Source organism: Rhinopithecus roxellana, chromosome 22 (assembly GCF_007565055.1).
Source record: "Rhinopithecus roxellana isolate Shanxi Qingling chromosome 22, ASM756505v1, whole genome shotgun sequence".
NCBI lineage: Eukaryota > Metazoa > Chordata > Mammalia > Primates > Cercopithecidae > Rhinopithecus > Rhinopithecus roxellana.
In genome coordinates, this window is record NC_044570.1 from 8999043 (window position 1) to 9024419 (window position 25377).

The 25377-nt window shown below is 37.7% G+C and overlaps 1 protein-coding gene across 1 annotated transcript in view; it reads left to right on the top strand.

The window, feature by feature from the left end:
- USP9Y (ubiquitin specific peptidase 9 Y-linked) overlaps positions 1-25377 on the top strand; it is a 226358-nt gene that overhangs the window by 195899 nt on the left and 5082 nt on the right. The window contains exons 35-43 of the mRNA XM_010356752.2: positions 2639-2812; positions 7203-7344; positions 9156-9906; positions 10303-10426; positions 11555-11780; positions 12382-12511; positions 16361-16546; positions 17277-17497; positions 17582-17670. Of these exons, the coding sequence (XP_010355054.2) occupies positions 2639-2812; positions 7203-7344; positions 9156-9906; positions 10303-10426; positions 11555-11780; positions 12382-12511; positions 16361-16546; positions 17277-17497; positions 17582-17670 (2043 nt within the window). The remainder of the gene's footprint in view (positions 1-2638; positions 2813-7202; positions 7345-9155; positions 9907-10302; positions 10427-11554; positions 11781-12381; positions 12512-16360; positions 16547-17276; positions 17498-17581; positions 17671-25377) is intronic.

Sequence of the window (25377 nt, forward strand, 5' to 3'; positions counted from 1 at the left end):
TAAAAATAGTAACTGCTGGTGAGGATGTGAAAAAATTGAAACCCTTGTGTACTATTGGTGGAACTGTAAAATGGTACAGCCACTGTGGAAAACAATATAGTGGTTCCTTAACAAGTTAAAAGTAGAAATACAGCTGGGTGTGGTGGCTCACGCTTATAATCCCAGCACTTTGGGAGGTTAAGAGTTCAAGACCAGCCTGGTCAACATGGTGAAACCATGTCTCTACTAAAAATACAGAAATTAGCCGGAATGGTGGCACACACCTGTAATCCTAGCTTTTCAGGAGGCCAAGGCAGGAGAATCGCTTGAACTTGGGAGGCAGAGGTTGCAGTGAGCCAACATTGTGCCACTGCACTATGGTTTTGACAACAGAGCAAGACTCTATCTGAAAAATAAATAAGTAAAAGTAGAATTACCATATGCTCCAGCAGTTTTTCTTATTTCTCCTTTGGGTATAAACCAAAAGGAATTGAAAGCAGGGTCTCAAAAGAGTTAGTGTACACTCGGTAGTCATAGTGACATTCACAGTTGATAAATGTAAAAATGTTTTTGGTGTGCATTATCTGCTAAGTTGATAAATGTGTATACATATTATGAAATATTATTCACCATTGAAGGAAATTCTGTAATATGCTACCGTGTAGATGAGCCTTGAGAACATTATGCTAAGTGAAATAACCCAATTATAAAAACACAAATTATGTTAGATCTCACTTATGTGAGGTTGTATTTATAGGTACCAGAAGAATGCTGATTTTCAGAGGTTGTTGATAGGAAGTTTTTAGGAGTTTTTTAGGAGTTGTTTAATAGGTATAATTTCAGTTTTGCAAGATGAAGAGAGGTCTGAGATGTATGGTGGTGATGGTTGTACAGCAGCCATCATGAATGTGCTTTTTTAGGGGGTGGGAACAGAGTCCTGCTCTGTCGCCCAGGCTGGAGTGCAGTGGCACAATCTCGGCTCACTGCAAGCTCCGCCTCACGCGTTCACGCCTTTGTCCTGCCCCAGCCTCCCAAGTAGCTGGGACTACAGGTGCCCGCCACTACGCCCAGCTAATTTTTTGTATTTTTAGTAGAGATGAGGTTTCACTGCGTTAGCCAAGATGGTCTCGATCTCCTGACCTCGTGATCCGCCTGGCTCGGCCTCCCAAAGTGCTGGGATTACAGGCATGAGCCACAGCGTTTGGCTGTGAATGTTCTTAATGACACTAAACTTCACACTTTAATGATTTTAAAAGTAAATGTTGTGTTGTATTTATTTTACCACAGTAATACTAATTAGAAAAAAAGAATAAAAGCACATTCCAGTTCATCAATACTCTTAAAGGGTGGCTTTAAAATGGAATGAATACTCCAGATTTGGCACCAGATTTCTCTTTATGTATTAGTGAAGCCTAACATATTAGCATTTTACCCCATTATTAGTTACATTGTCCTGTAGATTTGTAGTGACGAACTAAAATCTGGTTTTATAAAGAATCCTACTTGTTCTGTGCTCCTCTCCGTTTAATTTGCTGTCATATTTCTAAATTAATCAGATTTTACGTTTTTCCTCATTAGATTTAATGTCTTTTTTAAAAAGCATAAAAAGTAAATTATGTAAATGCCACCACAATAATAAAAAGGAGGGAAACACTAAATCTTTATGCTTTCCCGTATATAACATTCTGGAAAAGGCTACTCCAGGTTTGTGAAGAACACATCAGTGGTTGCCAGGAATTAATAGCAGGAGATTCATTTGGCTTACAAAGTGCTGCTATTAGGAAATTTTGGAAGGTATTTAAGGGATTGTTTGATATTCCAATTGTGGTGGTTACACAGCTGGCTGCCATTTGTAAAACTCACATCCTATGGCTTCAACAAAGTACCTTCTATTGTATGTGAATTTTAGTGTATGTATTAGTATTTAAAATTTATTTTTAAATTTATAACAATTTTTTAATTGTGAAAGTTCACCACAAAGAAAAACACAGTGTACCACCTTAGCAAATTCAAAATATTGCCATACATTTTGCTAAAAATGACATTTTCTGATGCTTATTATTATGAAAATATTGTTAGATGTTCTTGATAGCTTCCAGAACAACCTCTTTCAAGGCAGCATTAGTTCTCATTTTGTATACTCACCATTGGTATTTTCTTAGGATTGGTTCACCTTTTATGCCTATGTTTACTCCAGAACAGGGAAAACCTTTCACTTTTCACTTGGAAAAATTGCTTTGATGGGCAATGTTAACTAAGTAGTAGGATCTTTTCACTATATCACCAAAGTAAGCAGAATAAAGTTTTAAGGCAGTAGTTACAGCATCCACATAAGGATTAGGTTCTTTCTCGTGTAAATGTCATTTTGTACTTGAATTGAAAGTATTTGTTGAATATACTGTGCTCTCTAAAGCAAACATTATTCTAAACCTACTATGCAGCTTAGTCACACCATTTGTGATAACTTTTTGACACTGTAGTTTCATTATTACTGTAAGCACTTCAATTGTGTTGCCTCTACAAACATAATGCGCATTTCTCCTTTCTGTGTAGCTTAAAATCTCAGCTGACGTTTCTGTCATTGTTATTTTTGTTGTTATAAAATACGGATATTCTAGGCATGTATTATGTTACTCATTTTATTTCATTTCCTTCTTAGGCTTTGGGGTGAACCTGTTAATCTCCGTGAACAACATGATGCCTTAGAGTTTTTTAATTCTTTGGTGGATAGTTTAGATGAAGCTTTAAAAGCTTTAGGACACCCAGCTATACTAAGTAAAGTCCTAGGAGGCTCCTTTGCTGATCAGAAGATCTGCCAAGGCTGCCCACATAGGTAAGTGCTAATTATGTTTTTAATGTGTACTTCATGGTTTTTTTTAGAATAATAGTGTAAATCTTTCATTAGTACTTATGTAAAAGCAGAGTGTACCAAATGCCTAGGACTGTGAATGAATTACATTCATATGCATACTACACTATTCTGATTTTATTCTTCCCAGGAATGTTTGGTTACTACTTTATTACTTGCTCAATTCATTCTTGTTTGCTTTGTCTTACCCTATGTCTTAAAATGGCATTTTCCATAAATCAACACTTATTCTTTAAAGAGACATTTTCTTTTTATGTTCTAACTAGCAATCAGAATATTTAAATGGAACTTCCAAACATAATTGGCAAAACTGGAGTAGTAACCCATTATTCATGGTTTCACTTTCCACATCATCGTTCACTTTGGGAGGCTGAGGCGGGTGGATCACGAGGTCAGGAGATTGAGACCATCCTGGCCAACATGGTGAAACCCCGCCTGTAGAAAAATGCAAAAATTAACTGAGTGTGGTAGCATGTGCCTGTAATCCCAGCTACTCTCAAAAAAAAAAAAAAGTGGAAGATCCCAGAAATAAACAATTTATAAGTTTTAAACTGTGTCCCATTCTAAATAGTGTGATCAAATTTGGGGCTGTCCTGCTTTGTCCTTATCAGGATGTGAATCATCCCTTTTTCCAGCATATCCATATTGTCTCTGTGCCTGTTAGCCGCTTAGTTGCTGTCTCAGTTGTCAGATTGACTGGCAAAGATATCACACAACTTACGTTCAAATACCTCTTATTTTACTTAGTAATATTCTGGTAATTCAGACATGCCAAAGAAAAGGCTAAGAGCAGCTGCTAATCTATTCCTGTGCATCATTTATAAATTGAACATAATCAAACTTAAGTTACATGTGTTTAGGAAGAAAACATAGTATATACATAGTATATAGAGTTCAGTGCTATCTGAGGTGTTAGCCATCTCCTGGGGGTTTTGAAATGTATCTCCGGAGGAGATAACAATTAAATGACTTAAATTACTCTCAATTCTTACTATTCTTGGGAAGTGTTACATATGCTTGCACATCAAACCACTTAGCAAGATTTGACAAGACAGGAAACAGTAAAAATATCTGTAACATAAATAAAATATATATTCTAACCAAACTTACTATTAGTGTCCCAAGACTTCTGTATTATAAGACATTGGGGGTTGTTTTGTATTGTATTGTTCTTTGAGATAGAGGCTCAGTCTGTCACCCAGGTTGGAATGCAGGGGCACAATCACAGGTACTGCAGCCTCAACCTTCCAAGCTCAAGCAGTCCTCTCACTTCAGCCTCCTAAGTAGCTAGCACTATAATCACATGCCGTAACACCCAGCTAAATTTTGTATTCCTTGTAGAATTAGGGTTTCACCATGTTTCTCAGGCTGGACTCGAGCTCCAGGCTCAAGCTTTCCTCCTGCCTCAACCTCCCAAAGTGCTAGGATTACAGGCATGAGCCTCTACACCTTGCCGGAGTATCACTTTTAATTGCAGTAACTTTTAATTATTTTATTCTCTAAGATAGCCTTATTCTCCACTGTGGGGTGGTTCCTGATCAAAAGCAACTTGCGTAAGTCATTTACAAATGTAATTTTATTTTTGTGACTGTCTTGTTTTTCCTGAATAAATGAAAAGTTTCCAACTATGAGAAACTGGCCAGGGGCGGTGGCTAACACCTGTAATCCCAGCACTTTGGGAGGCCAACACTGGCAGATCTCTTGATGTCAGGAGTTCGAGACCAGCCTGACCAACATGGTAAAACTCCATTTCTACTAAAAATACAAAAAACTTAGCTGGGCAGGGTGACAGGCTCCCGTAATCCCAGCTACTCAGAAGGGTGAGACAGGAAAATCACTTGAAGCCAGGAGGCAGAGGTTGCAGTGAGCCGAGATTGCACCACTGTACCCTAGACTGTGCAACGGAGTGAGATAGTGTTTAGACATTTTGAAAATAATGGTTAGATGAATGGATTTGATGGTTGACATTGCCTGTGCCATCTTATTTTCTGAGTGTGTAGGAAATTACCATAATCTGTGATGCTGTCTCAGTCTTGCATTATTTACTCTCTACTCCGTTTGTTTGTTTGTGTTTGTTTGTTTGTTTGTTTAAGACAGGATATCACTGTGTTTCCTGGCTGAAGTATAGTGATTATTCAAAAGTGTGATCATAGCACACAATACCTTCAAACTCCTGGCCTCAAGTGACCCTCGTACCTCAGCCTTTTGAGTAGCTGGCACTACAGGCAAATGCCACACCACACCTGGCTCTCTCCTTGTGTTTATGACTTTATAGACAAGAACACCAGAGGCATTTAAGCATGATAAGTGTTTGAACTTACTCATTAGGAAAGTGTTTATGACACAAATTGAGGGACACTTAAAAATAAAGTACATTAATGGTTTAGAATAGCCTTTTTTTAGAGTTTGATTAGTTCTTATTTTTACCTCTTCATGAATTACTGTTTAAACAGATAATATGTGTCATAGTGTGATAAAACATAAAGAACTTAAGAAGTAAGGCCACACAAGCTGGTTTTCAAAGCATCACTCCACCTCATAAACTGTATCAAATTAATTATTTTTGACTTCTGTACTCAACCCCATTGTCTTAGCTTTAAAGTAGGGATGGATATGTACCTCTAATGTGGCTTTTATGAAGGTAAAGATGAGCTATATCTGTGTAAGGAATCTAATACATACAGTGCCTAGTAAAAAATAAGCAACTGATAAAAGACGTTACTTATTAATAACGTATGATTAATATACTTGACATGATGTGTTAAATACTGCATATGTATTTTTCATCAAGTTCACAATTAAGGAAAAGATCTACTTACTGATTGTTGCTTTTGAAACAGAGTCTTGTTCTGTCTCCCAGGCACTCAAGTGCAGTGGTGCAATCTCAGCTTACTGCATCTTCTGCCCCCTGGATTCAAGTGATTCACCTGCCTCAGCCTCCCAAGTAACTGGGATTACAGTCATATGCCACCACACCTGGCTACTTTACATGTGTGTATATATATATATATTAGTAGAGATAGGATTTCACCATGTTGGCCAAGCTGGTCATGAACTCCTGACTTGTGGTGATCCACCTGCTTTGGGCTCCCAAAGTGCTGAGATTACAGGCATGAGCCATGGCACCCAGAAGGATAAGATTTAGAAACCAGGCTGGGCACGATGGCTCACATATGTAATCCTAGCACTTAGGGAGGACGAGGCAGAAGGATCACTTCACCCCAGGAGTTGAAGACCAGCATAGGCAACAGCAAGAACCCATCTCTACAAAAAAAAAAAAAAAAAAAAATTGCTTGCGCGTGATGATACCCAGTAGGCCTAGCTGCTAGGGAGGCTGAGGTGGGAGAATCACCAAGGGCAGCTGTCCCCAACCTTCTAGCACAAGAGACCAGTTCTATGGAATATCATTTTTTTCACAGACGGAGGATGAGGGGATAGTAGTGGGGTGACTCAAGTGTCTTGTATTTATTGTGCACTTTATTTCTGTTATTATTACATTATAATATGTAATGAAATAATTATACATCTCACCATAATGACCATAATACAGAATCAGTAGGAGCTTTGAGCTTGTTTTCCTGAAGCTAGTCGGTCCCATTTGGAGGCAATGGGAGACAGTAATAGATGATCACACTTTGGATTCTTACAAGGAGTGCGCAACCTACATCGCTCACATGTGTAGTTCATAGTAGGGTTCTTGCTCCTATGAGAATCAAATGCTGTCCCTGATCTGACAGGAGACGAAGCTCCGTTGGTAGTGCTAGCCGTGGGGAGTGGTTTAAATACAGATTAAGCTTCGCCAGCTTGCCCACCACTCACTGGCTGCAGTGCCGCCCGGTTCCCAATAGGACACATACCAGTACTGGCTGGGGATCCCTGGCATACGCCCAGGAGTTCAAGGCTACAGTGAGCTATGATTGTGCCACTGTACTCCAGTCTGAGCAAGACCCTGTCTATAAAAAACTAAAAAAAAAAAAAAAAAAAAAAAAAAACTAAACCTATAGAATACATTCTTTTGTTGTTGTTGTTGTTGTTGTGGTTGTTGTTGTTGTAGTTGTTGAGGCGGAGTCTCGCTCTGTCGCCCGGACTGGAGGGCAGTGGCGGGATCTCAGCTCACTGCAAGCTCTGCCTCCCGGGTTTACGCCATTCTCCTGCCTCAGCCTCTCGAGGAGCTGGGACTACAGGCGCCCGCCACCTCGCCCGGCTAGTTTCTGTATTTTTTTTTTTTTTAGTAGAGATGGGGTTTCACCGTGTTAGCCAGGATGGTCTCGATCTCCTGACCTCGTGATCCGCCCGTCTCGGCCTCCCAAAGTGAATACATTCTTTTAATTTGTTTCATTAATATTATCTTTAGGTATGAATGTGAAGAATCTTTTACAACTTTGAATGTGGACATTAGAAATCATCAAAATCTTCTTGATTCTTTGGAACAGTATATCAAAGGAGATTTATTGGAAGGTGCAAATGCATATCGTTGTGAAAAATGTGATAAAAAGGTATTTTTTTTTTTACTTTTGAAAAGTACTGATTGCGTTGAACAGAACAGGAAGACATTGGAGTTGTTTATGCTCATCTTCAAAATTAACTTCTGCTTTATCTCTGCTGTTACAGTGGTAGCAGAGCGGTGGTCAAGATGATAACTGGTTTAAAGCAAAATAATAATGACAAAATACAGTGCCAGACTAAGAAAAAAAAAAAACATTTTTATTGGGTGAATAATTTTGAAAGTCACAGAATCTCACAAGTTTTTCCATCTCTGCCGTTTAATCAATTACAATTGAGTGCTTCAATGTTGAAGAGTTGATAGTAGAAAACATTATTTTCTTACTCTAGTTTTCTCTTGAAGTAGGGAAGTTTGCTAATTTTATTTGGTTATATCAGATTTTCACAACCACATGTAGTTTCACAAGCATCTCATTTTATTTTATTTTATTTTATTTTATTTTATTTATTTTATTTCATTGAGACGGATTGTTGCACTGTCATGTGGGTTGGAGTGCAGTTGGCATGATCTCGGCTCACTGCAACCTCTGCCTCTGGGTTCAAGCAATTCTCCCACCTCAGCCTCCCAAGTAGCTGAGATTACAGGCACCTGCCAGCACACCTGGCTAAGTTTTTGTATTTTTAGTAGAGACGGGGTTTCACTGTGTTGGCCAGGATGGTCTTGAACTCCTGACCTCGTGATCTGCCTGTGCTCCCAAAGTGCTGGCAACACAGGCGTGAGCCACTGTGCCCGGCCCAGATTTCATTTTTTAGGCCTAGCCAGTTAATTTTTATCTCTGGCACTTAGTTTGGGAGATGGAATGATAACATGTCTTTGATGATACTATACATTAAATAATGTATATATTTTCCTTGAGCTTCATAATCCCTCATCTTCAAGCTGCCTGTGTTGTTTTGAACTTACACACCATTTAGATTGTGGGTTGTTATAAAACCATAATGCCTGTTACCCACACTTCTGACACTTGGGACAATTTCTTCTTAACCTTTCTGCTACTCTTAATCCACGTATTTTAAAATAATTATATATAAGTAGTACCTTTTTATAAGACAGGATTAAATTCATTAATATGTGTGTAGCACTTAGTGTATTACCTGGTATTTAAGTGCTATAAACATTAGATGCTATTAAAATTGCTTATCATATGTCTTCAGTTTACTCACAGCAAATTCTGTTGATTAGCATAAAAGGAAACATCGGAGGAGTTTACTTACTTTACACAGTCAAGTAATAGTGGCCATATGGAACCACATAGTCATCAGTGTATTTATCAGTAATATTTTCCAGTTTGCAAGAAATGAGGACCTTTCGTTTCCACAGCTTCTGCAAACACCGATTCCTCTAAACATGTATTAAAAATATTTGAAAACAAAAAATAGCAATACTACAACAAAAAGTAATATAAATTAAAAAACCATTACAGTGTAATAACCATTTACATAGCATACGTAATACATTGTATTAAGTAAGTTATATAGAGATGGATCAAACTGTACAGGAGGATGTCTGTAGAGGATACGTAAATACTGCCCCATTTAAAATCAGAAACTTGAGCAGACACAGATTTTGATATTTATGTCCCCTACAGATACCAAAGGATGAGTATATTTATATATTTTTAGCCTTGGTAAGTAAGGATTAAGTCAGTTATGACATAATTACCCTGATGGTGTTTATTATTATTTAATCATCTGTTTATAAATAAATTTAAATAGATCATAAACTTTAAAATTAACATGAAATAGTTTTAGTTTCTGTTCTGGTTACAAGAGAACATCTGTTTATATTCTCTGTTTATTATAGGTTGACACAGTAAAGCGCCTGCTAATTAAAAAATTGCCTCGGGTTCTTGCTATCCAACTCAAACGATTTGACTATGACTGGGAAAGAGAATGTGCAATTAAATTCAACGATTATTTTGAATTTCCTCGAGAGCTGGATATGGGACCTTACACAGTAACAGGTGTTGCAAAGCTGGAAAGGGATAATGTAAACTCAGAAAATCAGTTGATTGAACAGAAAGAGCAGTCTGAAAATGAAACTACAGGAGGCACAAAGTACAGACTTATAGGTGTGCTTGTACACAGTGGTCAAGCAAGCGGTGGGCATTATTATTCTTACATCATTCAAAGGAATGGTAAAGATGATGAGAGAGATCACTGGTATAAGTTTGATGATGGAGATGTAACAGAATGCAAAATGGATGATGATGAAGAAATGAAAAATCAGTGTTTTGGTGGAGAGTACATGGGAGAAGTATTTGATCACATGATGAAGCGCATGTCATATAGGCGGCAGAAGAGGTGGTGGAATGCTTACATACTTTTTTATGAACAAATGGATATGATAGATGAAGATGATGAGATGATAAGATATATATCAGAGCTAACTATTGCAAGACCCCATCAGATCATTATGTCACCAGCCATTGAGAGAAGTGTACGGAAACAAAATGTGCAATTTATGCATAACCGAATGCAATATAGTTTAGAGTATTTTCAGTTTGTGAAAAAACTGCTTACATGTAATGGTGTTTATTTAAACCTTGCTCCAGGTAAGCTTTGGAAGTAGCTTCTTACTAATAAAGAATAGTTTTTATTTGGCATCTAGGATTTCTTACAAGGCATCAAATGTGTTTTATCTTTTTCTTCAGTTTTTCTTTTATTTTTTCATAGAATCTTTAGCCTCATTTTATATGAATGTGTTGGCTTTTTTGGTTTAGTTATTTTAAAATGAAAAATCTAGGATATGTACCTTTGAACAGTGATTCTTAATATATGGAAATACAGAAAAGCATTTATTATAGTAATTACTATTTTTTACTCAAGCATTAGTTTGAAATATGGGTTAGGGAAGTGGTAAGATAATCACTAAGAAGTAACTAAGATTTTTTAACATGTAGTTTGAAGATAAAAATGTTTTTAACCATATATGTACTTTTTATTTAAAGGGCAGGATTATTTGTTGCCTGAAGCAGAAGAAATTACTATGATTAGTATTCAGCTTGCTGCTAGATTCCTCTTTACCACTGGATTTCATACCAAGAAAATAGTTCGTGGTCCTGCCAGTGACTGGTACATGGCTTTGGATTTCATTCATATAGTACTTATAGTTGTTTTGGTTCTTTATTATACTGTTTTATTTTTTCCTAACCATGAAAATATCATTTCAAATGTCAAATATAGAATAAAAATCTTGGCAGTAGTCATGAGATAAATGTTACTAAAATTAAAATTGCCTAATCTAAATATGCCTTTAAAAATTGGCTTCTACTCCTGTGAATTTGTATCACATCTTAAGTCTATTTCATCATTAAATTATTTTATTTTTACTAGATGAAGTAAGTTCTCACCTATAGTTTAAAAGGTAGATGATTTTTAAGTCAGGTGTGGTGGCTCATACCTGTAATCCCAACACTTCGGGAGGCCAGAGTGGCAGAACTTGAAGCTAGGCATTTAAGACCAGCTTGGGCAACATAGTGAAACCTCGTCTCAACAAAAAGTTAAATTACCTAGGTGTGGTGACTCACACCTGTAATCCTAGCACTTTAGGATCCACCTAATCCACCACAGGCTGGGATGGATGGATCATTTTAGGCCTGGAGTTTGAGGCTAGCCTAGGCAACATAGCAAAATCCCCTCTATACAAAAAAAAAAGTAAAATAATTAGCTAGATCTAGTAGCTTATTCATGTAGAGCCAGCTACTTGGGAGGCTGAGGCAGTAGGATCGTTTGAGCCCAGGAGTTTGAGGCTGAAGTTAGCTCTAATTGCACCACTGCATTTATTCCAGCTTGGTCAGTAGAGGCTGCCTCTTTAAAAATTAAAAAAAAGACAATTTTAAAATGGCTGTGTAGTTTGAAGTTACTATTTATAAAAGTATGGGATACATAGTAATACCTTGATTTAACAACTCTTAGCATTGTTTCTATTGAAAGATACTAAAGAAATGTTACTGCACTGGGGAGAGTTTGATCATGGATTTGCAGAGAGCTACACTTATTTTGTATTTAATTCATTTTTTTGACTGTTTTACTAAGGTCACGAAGCTTTATCAGTCTGATATTTGTACTAAAACCAATTGACCATTAATTGGAGAGAACATCTTAGATCACTGTTTGGTTCATAAAAATCTGTTTCTTCAATATAGCAAGCAAAATAAACACATTACTAAAATTTGACATTCATAGATGTTTCTGTTTTAGGTATGATGCACTGTGCATTCTCCTCCGTCACAGCAAGAATGTACGTTTTTGGTTTGCTCATAATGTCCTTTTTAATGTATCAAATCGCTTCTCTGAATACCTTCTGGAGTGCCCTAGTACAGAAGTGAGGGGTGCATTTGCAAAACTTATAGTATTTATTGCACACTTTTCCTTGAAAGATGGGTCTTGTCCTTCTCCTTTTGCATCTCCAGGACCTTCTAGTCAGGTAATTGCACAGCTTCTTTTTTAAAAAAAGCAATTAAATACTTAGAAGTAAACTCTGTTTTCTGCAAATTCACATCAGCAAATTTATGTTCCTCTCTTTGATGTATTTGCCATAAACAAATGCATACATACATTATAACACCTGTGAGTTCGTAATATTATTTCATGGTAATAGTGATTGCTGGGCATTCTGAAAAAGAAGAGAAATTCCTTTTGTGTATTCAGTTATTTAGTTATTTCATAAATCCTTAAGTTTTACATTTTTAAGATTTGCTTTTATTAAAAGCAAATTAAAAGCTTTTTAGTGAAACACTGTAACATGAAATTGAAATTAGTGATAATGTAAATAAATAATCCACTTACATTCTTCTGTTGATATTGCGGGGGATTTTTTGTTTGCTTGTTTGTTTTACAATTACAGCAACATACAAGATCTACAATGAAGTCTACCTGAGCTCTTCATTCTTTCTCTCAAAGAGCAACTATATTTAATAATTTTCTTTCTGAAAGATTTGCTGTGTATATGAACAAGACCTTTCGTATGCAAATGAAACCTGTTTCTGCATCTTGATGCTGATAAAATAATACTTCATGTTTAACAGGCATGTGATAACTTGAGCTTGAGTGACCACTTATTAAGAGCCACACTAAATCTCTTGAGAAGGGAAGTGTCAGAGCATGGACGTCATTTACAGCAATATTTTAATTTGTTTGTAATGTATGCCAATTTAGGTAAGAATTTTTCGTAAATATATTAATGATTGTTTCAATTTTATTTTATTTTATTTATTTATTTTTTTGAGACAGAGTCTCACTCTGTCACCCAGGCTGGAGTGCAGTGGCGGGATCTCAGCTCACTGCAAGCTCCGCTTCCCGGGTTTATGCCATTTTCCTGCCTCAGCCTCCCGAGTAGCTGGGACTACAGGCACCCGTCACCTTGCCCGGCTAGTTCTTTGTATTTTTTAGTAGAGACGGGGTTTCACCATGTTAGCCAGGATGGTCTCGATCTCCTGACTCGTGATCCGCCCGTCTTGTCCTCCCAAAGTGCTGGGATTACAGGCTTGAGCCACCATGCCCGGCCTCAATTTTAAATATTAAATATGAAGCACATTTTAATCAAGTGATTACATGTAATTTGTTCTGAAGTAGAGCAATATACCATATTCATATTCTCAAAATACATTGCAAATTTTCTGTGTAACTTTAATGTCATTTCTCATATTATATGGTAATTTATGCACTTGTTTTACTTCTTTGATAATCTTTAAGATCAGATACTTTGTCTGATTGATGTTCTCTCTTAATGTTGCTTTTTTTTTTTTTTTTTTTTGAGGCGGAGTCTTGCTGTGTGGCCCAGGCTGGAGTGCAGTGGCCGGATCTCAGCTCACTGCAAGCTCCGCCTCCCGGGTTCCCGCCATTCTCCTGCCTCAGCCTCCGGAGTAGCTGGGACTACAGGCGTCCGCCACCTCGCCCGGCTAGTTTTTTGCATTTTTTAGTAGAGACGGGGTTTCACCGTGTTAGCCAGGATGGTCTCGATCTCCTGACCTCGTGATCCGCCCATCTCGGCCTCCCAAAGTGCTGGGATTACAGGCTTGAGCCACCGCGCCCGGCCTCTTAATGTTGCTTTTTGAAAAATACTAGCTTCTTGGTGATATCCCACACCATCTGAATCAGAATTCCTAGGGCTTTGATAAGGAATCCATATTTCTAAAGGACCCCGAGTGGTTGTGTTGCTTGTCAAGTTTAAGAATTATTTCTTTGAAGAATTTGACACGTACATATGTTTTTGTTAAAATAAAATGAATTGAAATTAGTAATAATGCAGATACATAATCCACTTTAATTCTGTTGATACTGATATTAATATTAATATCAATTAAGAAATGAGATTTTCAGTGTATCTTTCTTAGGGTAGCCTGTTTTTTCTGACATCAACCTATTTATTTATTCTTTTGAGTGCCTCTAGAATGCTTACCTAAAAAATTGTCTTATTCCATTGTGTTTGATGGTTTTTAAAATATTTGCCTTACTCCCCAACTAGTTAGCATAATTCTTGCAACAGATGGGTATTGCATAGTAGTACTCAGTCATTGTTGAACACATGGATAGATTGCCGGAATACACATCAAAATCATTGTAATGTTTTCAGTGTTGTTTTATGCCTTCTATATTATAACTATAGAAGCTATTCAGCTAAATTTTATAACTGTGTATCTGTATACTTTTATATCTGTGGTAAAGTTAGTTGAATAACTTTTACAAGTCACAAATATCTTCCTACCTAAAGTTAAGTTCTGTAGTCATACATTCCTCTAATGAAAGTGTTATCTGTGGCCGGGCGCGGTGGCTCAAGCCTGTAATCCCAGCACTTTGGGAGGCCGAGATGGGCGGATCACGAGGTCAGGAGATCGAGACCACCCTGGCTAACATGGGGAAACCCCGTCTCTACTAAAAAATACAAAAAACTAGCTGGGTGAGGTGGCGGGCGCCTGAGGTCCCGGCTTCTTGGGAGGCTGAGGCAGGAGAAGAGCGTAAACCCGGGAGGCGGAGCTTGCAGTGAGCTGAGATCGGCCACTGCACTCCAGCCCGGGGGACAGAGCGAGACTCCATCTCAAAAAAAAAAAAGAAGAAGAAGAAGAAAGTGTTATCTGTGTTACTAATCTTTGACTTCAACAGGAAGAACGTTTTACCAGTTATTCTTCCTTCTCTGATCATCTCTGTGTTTTCTCTTTCTCTGTCTTGCCTGTCTACGTATGAGATTCTGGGATACTTGTAGTAGAGTAAGAAACAGATATTACACAAACATAAATGAAGTCACTTTTATATTTTAAATGTAAAAGTATTAAATTTATGCACTCACAAAAATCCTGTTTTATACTATTTTATTGTAGATATTGGCTGCTCATATACAGCACATTAATGGTTTATAATACAACTTAATGGTAATTTTCTCTGCCAAGAATTAGTATAGATTTATGACTCTTATAAGTCATTAGGGCAGTATGTTTTTAGGTTTTAGAAGTTTTTGGATTTGAGAAAAATGAGACAATGCATTTGCAACACATTGTGTAATATTCCCATTAAGACTTCAGGCAGTATCCTACAATCAAACATACTAATATTTCTATGATGAATAATGAATATTTCTTTCAAAGGTGGAAGAAGTAGCTTGCCAGGAGGAAGGGGTTGGTTAGGATTTTTTAAACTGAGTGGACAGTGCGAGCAGACTTAGTACTGACATAACTTTGCTTCTTAGACACAATGTGAGGTATTCAGTGTGACTTCATACAGTGAAGGATATGGAATAGCAGGACTGATTTGCAGGATTTTCTATTTATGCTATTTTGATTTTATAAAGTAGCCTGGACATTATCAGGAGGGCATGAATGAACCACTTGAGGATCACAAGAGTCTTAACTTAAAAACATCATACTGGCTGTAACGTAGAATGGCTTACAATAGACCAAGATAAGAAACTATTAAAAATTTTCTGTAGAAAAAGATTGTGGCTGCTTTGTATTAGGGAAACTGGCAGTGTGAAAGACAGGTATGAACGGATCCAGGAGCTTTTTATGAGTTAGAATCAGCAGGAGTTGGTAATTTGATATTTAAGGAAGTGGAGCAGGAATGAGATGTTAAGATGTGATCTGATGAACTGAGAAAATAGCAGTGCCATTTACTGATAGAGGAAAAAGGACTCGTATGAGCAGATTGCATTTTAAAAGCAGATGGGATACCTATATAAAGAAATCTGGTAGTGGGATACATATGTCCAGAATTTGGAATCATCTAAAATCATTTGGATATATCTATTACTATAGATACAGTTACAAAAAACAAGCCATGTAAGGGAATGTCCTAGAATGGAAATTTTTTCTAGAAGAATTTTTATGGCTCATTTAATTTAGTAAAATTTAAAAAATAATCTTTCTTTATTTTTATTTTTATTTTTATTTATTTTATTTTTTTGAAATGGAGTCTCGCTCTGTCGCCCAAGCTGGAGTGCATTGGCGCGATCTCTTCTCACTGCAACCTCCACCTCCTGGGTTCAAGCAGTTCTCCTGCCTCAGCCTCCCAAGTAGCTTGGATTACAGGCACCCACCACCATGCCCAGCTAATTTTTGTATTTATAGTAGAGATGGGGTTTCACCATGTTGAACAGGCTGGTCTCGAACGCCTGACCTCAGTTGATCCACCTGCTTTGGCCTCCCAAAGTGCTGGGATTACAGGTATAAGCCACCATTCCCAGCTAGGTTCTGTCTTACTTTCTTATGTTGAAAGTTATTCTTCAGCTAGGTCTTTCCAGCTTCTCTAGGACTTAGAAATTATATATTTCTCTTAGTACCTAGGCTAACTGGAATGCCATAGTCATGGTCATTATTTCACAGTTAACGATACTTTATCTTATTTAATTATATCAGTGTATTTTCTGTTCTATCAGCGTTCTGCTTGTATTGTTTATATTCTAAGCAAAGAGAAAGAGCTTTTATTAATATAACTTACAAAGAGCTATAATAATTTTAAATTATTGCAGTACTTAACCTGTTTTTTTTCTACGTATTTTTCTGTCCTTTTTAATAGGTGTAGCAGAAAAAACACAGCTTCTGAAATTGAATGTACCTGCTACCTTTATGCTTGTATCTTTAGACGAAGGACCAGGTCCTCCAATCAAATATCAGTATGCTGAATTAGGCAAGTTATATTCAGTAGTGTCTCAGCTGATTCGTTGTTGCAATGTATCATCAACAATGCAGTCTTCAATCAATGGTAAGGTAACATGTTCCATTTTTTTTTACAGCAGTTTAAAAATAATGGTAGTTTTACGTAGCACTTGATTAAAAGTAGCTCTGAAGATTTATAAAAATGAAATTAGTCTGAAGTCCCATTTAAGCTTTAGCTTTTTCATATGTTTAATAAGGAGTTTAATTTTTAAATGTAGGGTACTATGATATCTTATGAAATGCTTAGTGTAAGAATGATAAACTTTGTCTTTAGTGTCAGCATTTATATTTTTGCATTTTTTCATCTTGGTATATTGTTGACCATTTAGGTGAATTTTTAATTTAATTTAATTTAAAATCAGATTTTATTTTATTTTATTTTATTTTATTTATTTTTTTTTTTTTTGAGACGGAGTCTTGCTCTGTCTCCCAGGCTGGAGTGCAGTGGCCGGATCTCAGCTCACTGCAAGCTCCGCCTCCCGGGTTTACGCCATTCTCTCGCCTCAGCCTCCCAAGTAGCTGGGACTACAGGCGCCCGCCACATCGCCCGGCTAAGTTTTTGTATTTCTTTAGTAGAGACGGGGTTTCACCATGTTAGCCAGGATGGTCTCGATCTCCTGACCTCGTGATCCGCCCGTCTCGGCCTCCCAAAGTGCTGGGATTACAGGCTTGAGCCACCGCGCCCGGCCAGATTTTATTTTTTAAGATAAGAAATTTATTATTATAATTTTGTGAGGAATTCTATTAGTTTTTCATTGATAACAAATTTGTTCTAGGTAATCCCCCTCTCCCCAATCCTTTTGGTGACCCCAGTTTATCACAGCCTATAATGCCAATTCAGCAGAATGTGGCAGACATTTTATTTGTGAGAACAAGTTACGTGAAGAAAATTATTGAAGACTGCAGTAACTCAGAGGATACCATCAAATTACTTCGCTTTTGTTCTTGGGAGAATCCTCAGTTCTCATCTACTGTCCTCAGCGAACTTCTCTGGCAGGTGAAAGAAAAATAAACATTCTTGTATCTGTAATTTTACTCATTTCTTTAAAATATGTAATTCACTATCGCTTACCTATTGTAGGTTGCATATTCATATACCTATGAACTTCGGCCGTATTTAGATCTACTTTTGGAAATTTTACTGATTGAGGACTCCTGGCAGACTCACAGGTAAATACACTTTTGCCGTCAGGATAGTTAATTTCCCAGGTTCTTGAAATAACTGGAATTGTCAGTTGCCAAATACATTTTTTATCTTTTGGTGTTCTGCTTAATGTTCTGTCTTCAAAACCATATGAAGGAAAAATGCCACTTACTTGCATTCTTTTTTCTTTTTTTTAAATTATACTTTAAGTTCTAGGATACATGTGCACTACATGCAGGTTTGATACATAGGTTTACATGCACCATGTGGTTTGCTGTACCCATCAACTTGTCATTTACATTAGATATTTCCCCTAATGCTATCCGTACCTCTGCTCCCACCCCCCAGCAGGCCCCAGTGTATGATGTTCCCCGCCCTGTGTCCAGGTGATCTCATTGTTCACTTCCCACCTATGAGTGAGAACATGTGGTGTTTGATTTTCTCTCCTTGTGGCAGTTTCCTCAGAGTGATGGTTTCCGGCTTCATCCATGTCCCTGCAAAGGACATGAACTCATCCTTTTTTATGGCTGCATAATATTCCATGGTGTATATGTGCCACATTTTCTTTATCCAGTCTATTGTTGATGGACACTTGGGTTGGTTCCAAGTCTTTGCTATTGTGAATAGTGCTGCAATAAACATACGTGTGCATGTGTCTTTGTAGTAGCATGATTTATAATCCTTTGGGTACATACCCAGTAATGGGATCACTGAATCAAATGGTATTTCTAGTTCTAGATCCTTGAGGAATTGCCACACTGTCTTCCACAATGGTTAAACTAATTTACACTCCTCCCAACAGTGTAAAAGCGTTCCTATTTCTCCACATCCTCTCCAGCATCTGTTGTTTCCTGACTTTTTAATGATTGCCATTCTAACTGGTGTGAGATGGTATCTCATTGTGGTTTTGATTTGCATTTCTCTGATGGCCAGTGATGATGAGCATTTTTTCATGTGTCTGTCGGCTGTATGAATGTCTTCTTTTGAGAAGTGTTGTTCATATCCTTTCCCCACTTCTTGATGGGGTTTTTTTTTCTTGTAAATTTCTTTGAACTCTTTGTAGATTCTGGGTATTAGCCCTTTGTCGATAGGTAGATTGCAAAAATTTTCTCCCATTCTGTAGGTTGCCTTTTCACTATGATGGTAGTTTCTTTTGCTGTGCAGAAGCTCTTTACTTTAATTAGATCCCATTTGTCTATTTTGACTTTAGTTGCCGTTGCTTTTGGTGTTTTAGTCGTGAAGTCCTTCTCTTGCCTATCTCCTGAATGGTGTTACCTAGTTTTCTTCTAGGGTTTTTATGGTTTTAGGTCTAACATTTAAGTGTTTAATCCATCTTGAATTAATTTTTATGTAGGGTGTAAGGAAGGGATCCAGTTTTAGCTTTCTACATATGGCTAGCCAGTTTTCCCAGCACCATTTATTAAATAGGGAATCCTTTCCACGTTTCTTGTTTTTGTCAGGTTTGTTAAAGATCAGATAGTTGTAGTTGTATGGGGCTATTTGTGAGGTCTCTGTTCTGTTGCACTTGCCTATGTATCTGTTTTGGTACCAGTACCATGCTGTTTTGGTTACTGTAGCCTTGTAGTATAGTTTGAAGTCGGGTGACGTGATGCCTCCAGCTTTGTTCTTTTTGCTTAGGATTGTCTTGGCAATGCAGGCTCTTCTTTGGTTCCATATGAACTTTAAAGTAGTTTTTTCTGATTCTGTGAAGAAAGTCATTGGTAGCTTAATGGGATGGCATTGAATCTATAAATAACCTTGGTCAGTATGGCCATTTACATGATATTGATTCTTCCTATCCATGAACATTTTGTTGAGCAATGGTGTGTTCTCCTTGAAGAGGTCCTTCACATCCCTTTTAAGTTGGATTCCTAGATATTTTATTCTCTTTGTAGCAGTTGTGAATGGGAATTCACTCATGATTTGGCTCTCTGTCTGTTATTGGTGTATAGAATGCTTTTGATTTTTGCACATTGATTTTTGTATCCTGAGACTTCGCTCAAGTTGCTTGTCAGCTTAAGGAGGTTTGGGGCTAAGATAATGGGGTTTTCTAAACATAAAATCATGTCATCTGCAAACAGGGACAATTTGGCTTCCTCATTTCCTAACTGAATACTCTTTATTTCTTTGTCTTGCAACACTATATTGAATAGGAGTGGTGAGACAGGGCATCCTTGTCTTGTACCAGTTTTCAAAGGGAATGGTTCCAGTTTTTGCCCATTCAGTATGACATTGGCTGTGGGTTTGTCATAAATAGCTCTTACTATTTTGAGATATGTTCCATCAATACCTAGTTTATTGAGAGTTTTTAGCATGAAGGGCTGTTGAATTTTGTTGAAGGCCTTTTCTGCAACTATTGAGATTATCATGTGGTTTTTGTCATTGGTTCTGTTTATGTGATGGATTATGTTTATTGATTTGCATATGTTTTACCAGCCTTGCATCCCAGGGATGAAGCCACCCTGATCGTGGTGGATAAGCTTTTGGATGTGCTGCTGTATTTGGTTTGCCAGTATTTTCTTGAGTATTTCTTCATCAGTGTTCATCAGGGATACTGGTCTAAAAGTCTCTTTCTTTATTATGTCTCTGCCAGGCTTTTGTATCAGAATGATGTTGGCCTCATAAAATGAGTTAAGGAGGATTCCCTCTTTTACTGTTGATTGGAATAATTTCAGAAGGAACGGTATTGGCTCCTCTTTGTACCTCTGATAGAATCTGGCTGTGAATTTGTCTGGTCCCGGACTTTTTTTGGTTGGTAGGCTATTAATTATTCCATCAATTTCAGAGCCTGTTATTGGTCTATTCAGGGATTCAACTTCTTCCTGGTTTAGTCTTGGGAGAGTGTAGATGTCCAGGAATTTATTCATTTCTTCTAGATTTCCTAGTTTCTTTGTGTAGAGGTATTTATAGTATTCTCTGATGGTAGTTTGTATTTCTGTGGGATCAGTGGTGATATTCCCTTTATCATTTTTTATTGTGTCTATTTGATTCTTCTCTCTTCTTGTTAGTCTTGCTAGTGGTCTATCTGTTTTGTTGATCTTTTCAAAAAATTAGCTCCTGGACTCACTGATTTTTTTCAAAGGGCTTTTTGTGTCTCTATCCCTTTCAGTTCTGCTGTGATCTTACTTATTTCTTGCCTTCTGCTAGCTTTTGAGTATGTTTGCTCTTGCTTTTCTAGTTCTTTTAATTGTGATGTTAGGGTATCGATTTTAGAACTTTCTTGATTTCTCTTGTGGGCATTTAGTGCTATAAATTCCCCTCTACACACTGCTTTAAATGTGTCCCAGAGATTCTGGTATGTTGTATCTTTGTTCTCATTGGTTTCAAAAAACGTTTTTATTTCTGCCTTCATTTCGTTATTTATGCAGTGGTCATTCAGGAGCACGTTGTCCAGTTTCCGTCTAGTTTGGTTTTGATTGAGTTTCTTAATCCTGAGTTCTAATTTGATTGCACTGTGGTCTGAGAGACAGTTTGTTATAATTTCTGTTCTTGTACATTTGCTGAGGAGTGCTCTGCTTCCAACTATGTGGTCAATTTTAGAATAAGTGTGATGTGGTGCTGAGAAGAATGTCTATTTTGTTGATTTGGGGTGGAGAGTTCTCTAGATGTCTATTAGGTCCGCTTATTAAAGAGCTGATTTCATGTCCTGGATATCCTTGTTAACTTTCTGTCTCGTTGATCTGTCTAATGTTGACAGTGGGGTGTTGAAGTCTCCCATTATTATTGTATGGGAGTCTAAGTCTCTTTGTAGGTCTCTAAGGACTTGCTTTATGAATCTGGGTGCTCCTGTATTGGGTGCATGTATGTTTATAATAGTTAGTTCTTGTTGTTGAATTGATCCCATTACCATTATGTAATGGCCTTCTTTGTCTCTTTTGATCTTTGTTGGTTTAAAGTTTCTGTTTTATCAGAGACTAGGATTGCAACCCCTGCTTTTTTATTTCTTCTTCTTTTTTTTTTTTTTTTTTTGCTTTCCATTTGCTTGGTAGGTCTTCCTCCATCCCTTTATTTTGAGCCTGTGTGCATCTTTGCATGTGCAATGAGGTTTCTGAATGCAGCATACCAATGGGTCTTGACTCTTTATCCATTTTGCCAGTCTGTGTCTTTTACTTGGGGCATTTAGCCTATTTACATTTAAGGTTAATATTGTTAGGTGTGGATTTGATCCTGTCATTATCATGTTACCTGGTTATTCTGCCAATTAATTGATGCAGTTTCTTCATAGCCTTGATGGTCTTTACAATTTGGCATGTTTTTGCAGTGGCTGGTACCGGTTGTTTCTTCCCATGTTTAGTGCTTCCTTCAGGATCTCTTGTAGGGCAGGCCTGGTGGTGACAGAATCTCTCAGCATTTGCCTGTCTGTAAAGGATTTTATTTTACCTTCACTTATGAAGCTTAGTTTGTCTGGATATGAAATTCTGGGTTGAAAATTATTTTCTTTAAGAATGTTGAATATTGTCCCTACTGTCTTCCGGTTTGTAGAGTTTTTGCCAAGAGATCCGCTGTTAATCTGATGGGCTTCCCTTTGTGGTTAACTCGACCTTAAGTATTCCCCTAACATTTGTTCCTTCATTTTACCGTTGGTGAATCTGACAGTTACGTTCTCGGGGTTGGTCTTCTTGAGGAGTATCTTTGTGGTGTTCTCCGTATTTCCTGAATTTGAATGTTGTCCTGCCTTGCTAGGCTGGGGAAGTTCTCCTGGATAATATCCTGAAGAGTGTTTTCCAACTTGGTTCCGTTCTCTCCATCACTTTCAAGTGTACAGCAATCAAACGTAGATTTGGTATTTTCCCATAGTCCCATATTTCTTGGAGACTTTGTTCATTTCTGTTTACTCTTTTTTCTCTAATCTTTTCTTCTTGCTTTATTTCATTAATTTGATCTTCATTCATAGATACTCTTTCTTCCACTTGATCCAGTCAGCTGTTGAAGCTTGTGCATGGGTCATAAAGTTCTCGTGCCATGGTTTTCAGCTTCATCAGTTCATTTAAGGTTTTCACTGTTTGTTCTAGTTAGCCATTTGTCTAACCTTTTTTCAAGGTTTTTAGCTTTCTTGCAATGGTTTCGAACATGCTCCCTTAGCTCGCAGACGTTTGTTATTACCTACCTTCTGACTACCTACTCTGTGAACTTGTCAGAGTCATTCTCTGTTCAGCTTTGTTCTGTTGCTGGCAAGGAGCTGCGATCCTTTTGAGGAGAAGAGGCACTCTGATTTTCTGCTCTGGTTACTCCCCATCTTTGTGGTTTTATCTACCTTTGGTCTTTGGTGACCTACAGATAGAGTTTTGGTGTGGATGTCCTTTTTGTTCATGCTGATGCTCTTCCTTTCTTTTGTTAGTTTTCCTTCTAACAGGTTTCTCAGCTGCAGGTCAGTTGGACTTTGCTGGAGGTCCCTCCAGACCCTGTTTGCCTGGGTATCACCAGCGGAGTCTGCAGAACAGCAAATATTGCTGCCTGATCCTTCTTCTGGAAGCTTTGTCCCATAGGGGCACCCACCTATGTGAGGTGTCTGTTGGCCCCTGTTGGGAGGTGTCTCCCAGTTAGGCTACATGGCTGTCAGGGACTCACTTGAGAAGGCAGTCTGTCTGTTCTCAGAGCTTAAACACCATGTTGGGAGAACCACTGCTCTCTTCAGAGCTGTCAGACAGGGATGTTTAAGTCTGTAGAAGTTGTCTGCTGCCTTTTGTTCAGGTAAGCCCTGCCCACAGAGGTGGAGTCTAGAGGCAGTAGACCTTGCTGAGCTGTGGTGGGTGGAGCCAGTGTGTGGAAGCAGTTCAGGCTTCCTGACTGCTTTGTTTACCTACTCAAGCCTCAGCAATGGAGGATGCCCCTTCCCCAGCCAGGCTGCTGTCTTGCAGTTCGATCTCAGACTGCTGCGCTAGCCGTGAGCAAGGTTCTGTGGATGTGGGACCTACCGAGCCAGGCATGGGAGAGAATCTCCTTGTCTGCCAGTTGTTAAGACCTTGGGAAGAGCACACTATTTGGGTGGGAGTATCCCATTTTTCCAGGTACAGTCTGTCACGGCTTCCCTTGGCTAAGAAAGGGAAATCCCCAGACACCTTGAGCTTCCCAGGTGAGGTGACGCCCTGCCCTGCTTTGGCTCACTCTCCGTGGGCTGCACCCACTGTCCACTCAGTCCTAGTGAGATGAACCAGGTACTTCAGTTGGAAATTCAGAAATCACCCATCTTCTGCATCAGTTACGGTGGGAGCTACAGACCAGAGCTGTTGCTATTTCTCCATTGCATTCTTTTCTCTTAATGTTCCACTTTCATACTTAATGTTAGGTTTTGTCTTCCATTTACTGTTTTTATTTTTTTAAGGAACCCAGTAAGGCTTTTGATACCTCCTTAAGTTCTGTTAATATTTTAAGATTATGAGGTACTTTTTCTAGAATTATCTCCTCTAAGTAGTTTTATTAGTATATAAGAAATCAGAGTAGTAGTTTTTCAGAAATGAGATTGTGCTACTAACAGGTCTGTAAACATACCCCTAGAATCCTCAACTTGTGTTCTTTTCAGCAAAATCAGTCTTAAGAATTATACCATAGAATTAGTTGCCTAACTCTGCCTGAAAATTCTAACTCTTCTCCTCTTGAGAATTAGTAGAATAGCTTGTTTTAGGAACACACGCAGACAAACACGCAGACGCACACAAAAAACGCACACAAACACATCCATTAGACATAATAATAAGCAAAAGAACCTGAAAACACATTTATTACAAAGCTGCAGAACACAGTACTTAAAGGTAAATCATTGTAATGGTGAATTTTAGAGAACTGAAAATATTAGATTTCAACAATTAAAATTCTCAAATTGTGGTTCAGTCCACCATCAAGCAGATCAAGTAATGTAAAAGTGGCATTAGATCAGTAATGTTTTATATTAGATCCCATTTGTTTTAATGCGTTCTAATTTTTTATTTCTTAAAAAAGTTTTACTGTGTTTGGAAGAATTTATAGACAAATATTGTTTGCTATGTGATTTCTTTTTTAATTTTTCTTTTTCTTTTTCTTTTCTTTTTTTTTTCTTTTCCTTTTTTTTTTTTTTTTTTTTTTTTTTTTTGAGACTCTTTCTTGCTTTGTCACCAGGATAGAATGCAGTGGCACAATCTCAGCTCACTGCAACCTCCGTCTCCCAGGTTCAAGCAATTCTCCTGCCTCAGCTTCCCTAGTAGCTGGGACTACAGGCATGTGCCACCACACCCAGCTAATTTTTTGTATTTTAATAGAGACAGGGTTTCACAATATTGGCCAGGTCGGTCTTGATCTCCTGACCTCGTGCTCCGCCTGCCTGGGCCTCCCAAAGTGCTGAAATTACATGTGTGAGCTGGAATTACACATATACAAGGTGTACATAGTTGCACCCAGCCAACTATGTACATCTTGTAGTTGCTCTAAATTTAGCTAAATCACATTTTTAGCCTCCTTGTCTCATCCAAGGAAGTGATTATAGTAAAGGTACACATGTTGGATTAATGTTGAAAATAGCGGATTTTGTACAAAATTAATATTGTCCTTATGAACATAAGCTTGAAATGTTTTGTATAATGAATATTGAGTTTGTTCAATAAACAATATTCGATAGGTATATATCAACATCTGCTATGTGCCTATGCCAAGCACTGTTATTATCACTTCATTATAAACTGTAAGAGAATAAGAAAATGGAATATATATGTCATAAGTGTTGCAGGAAGTGTATCCATGTTATTTTTTTGTCTGAAATGATT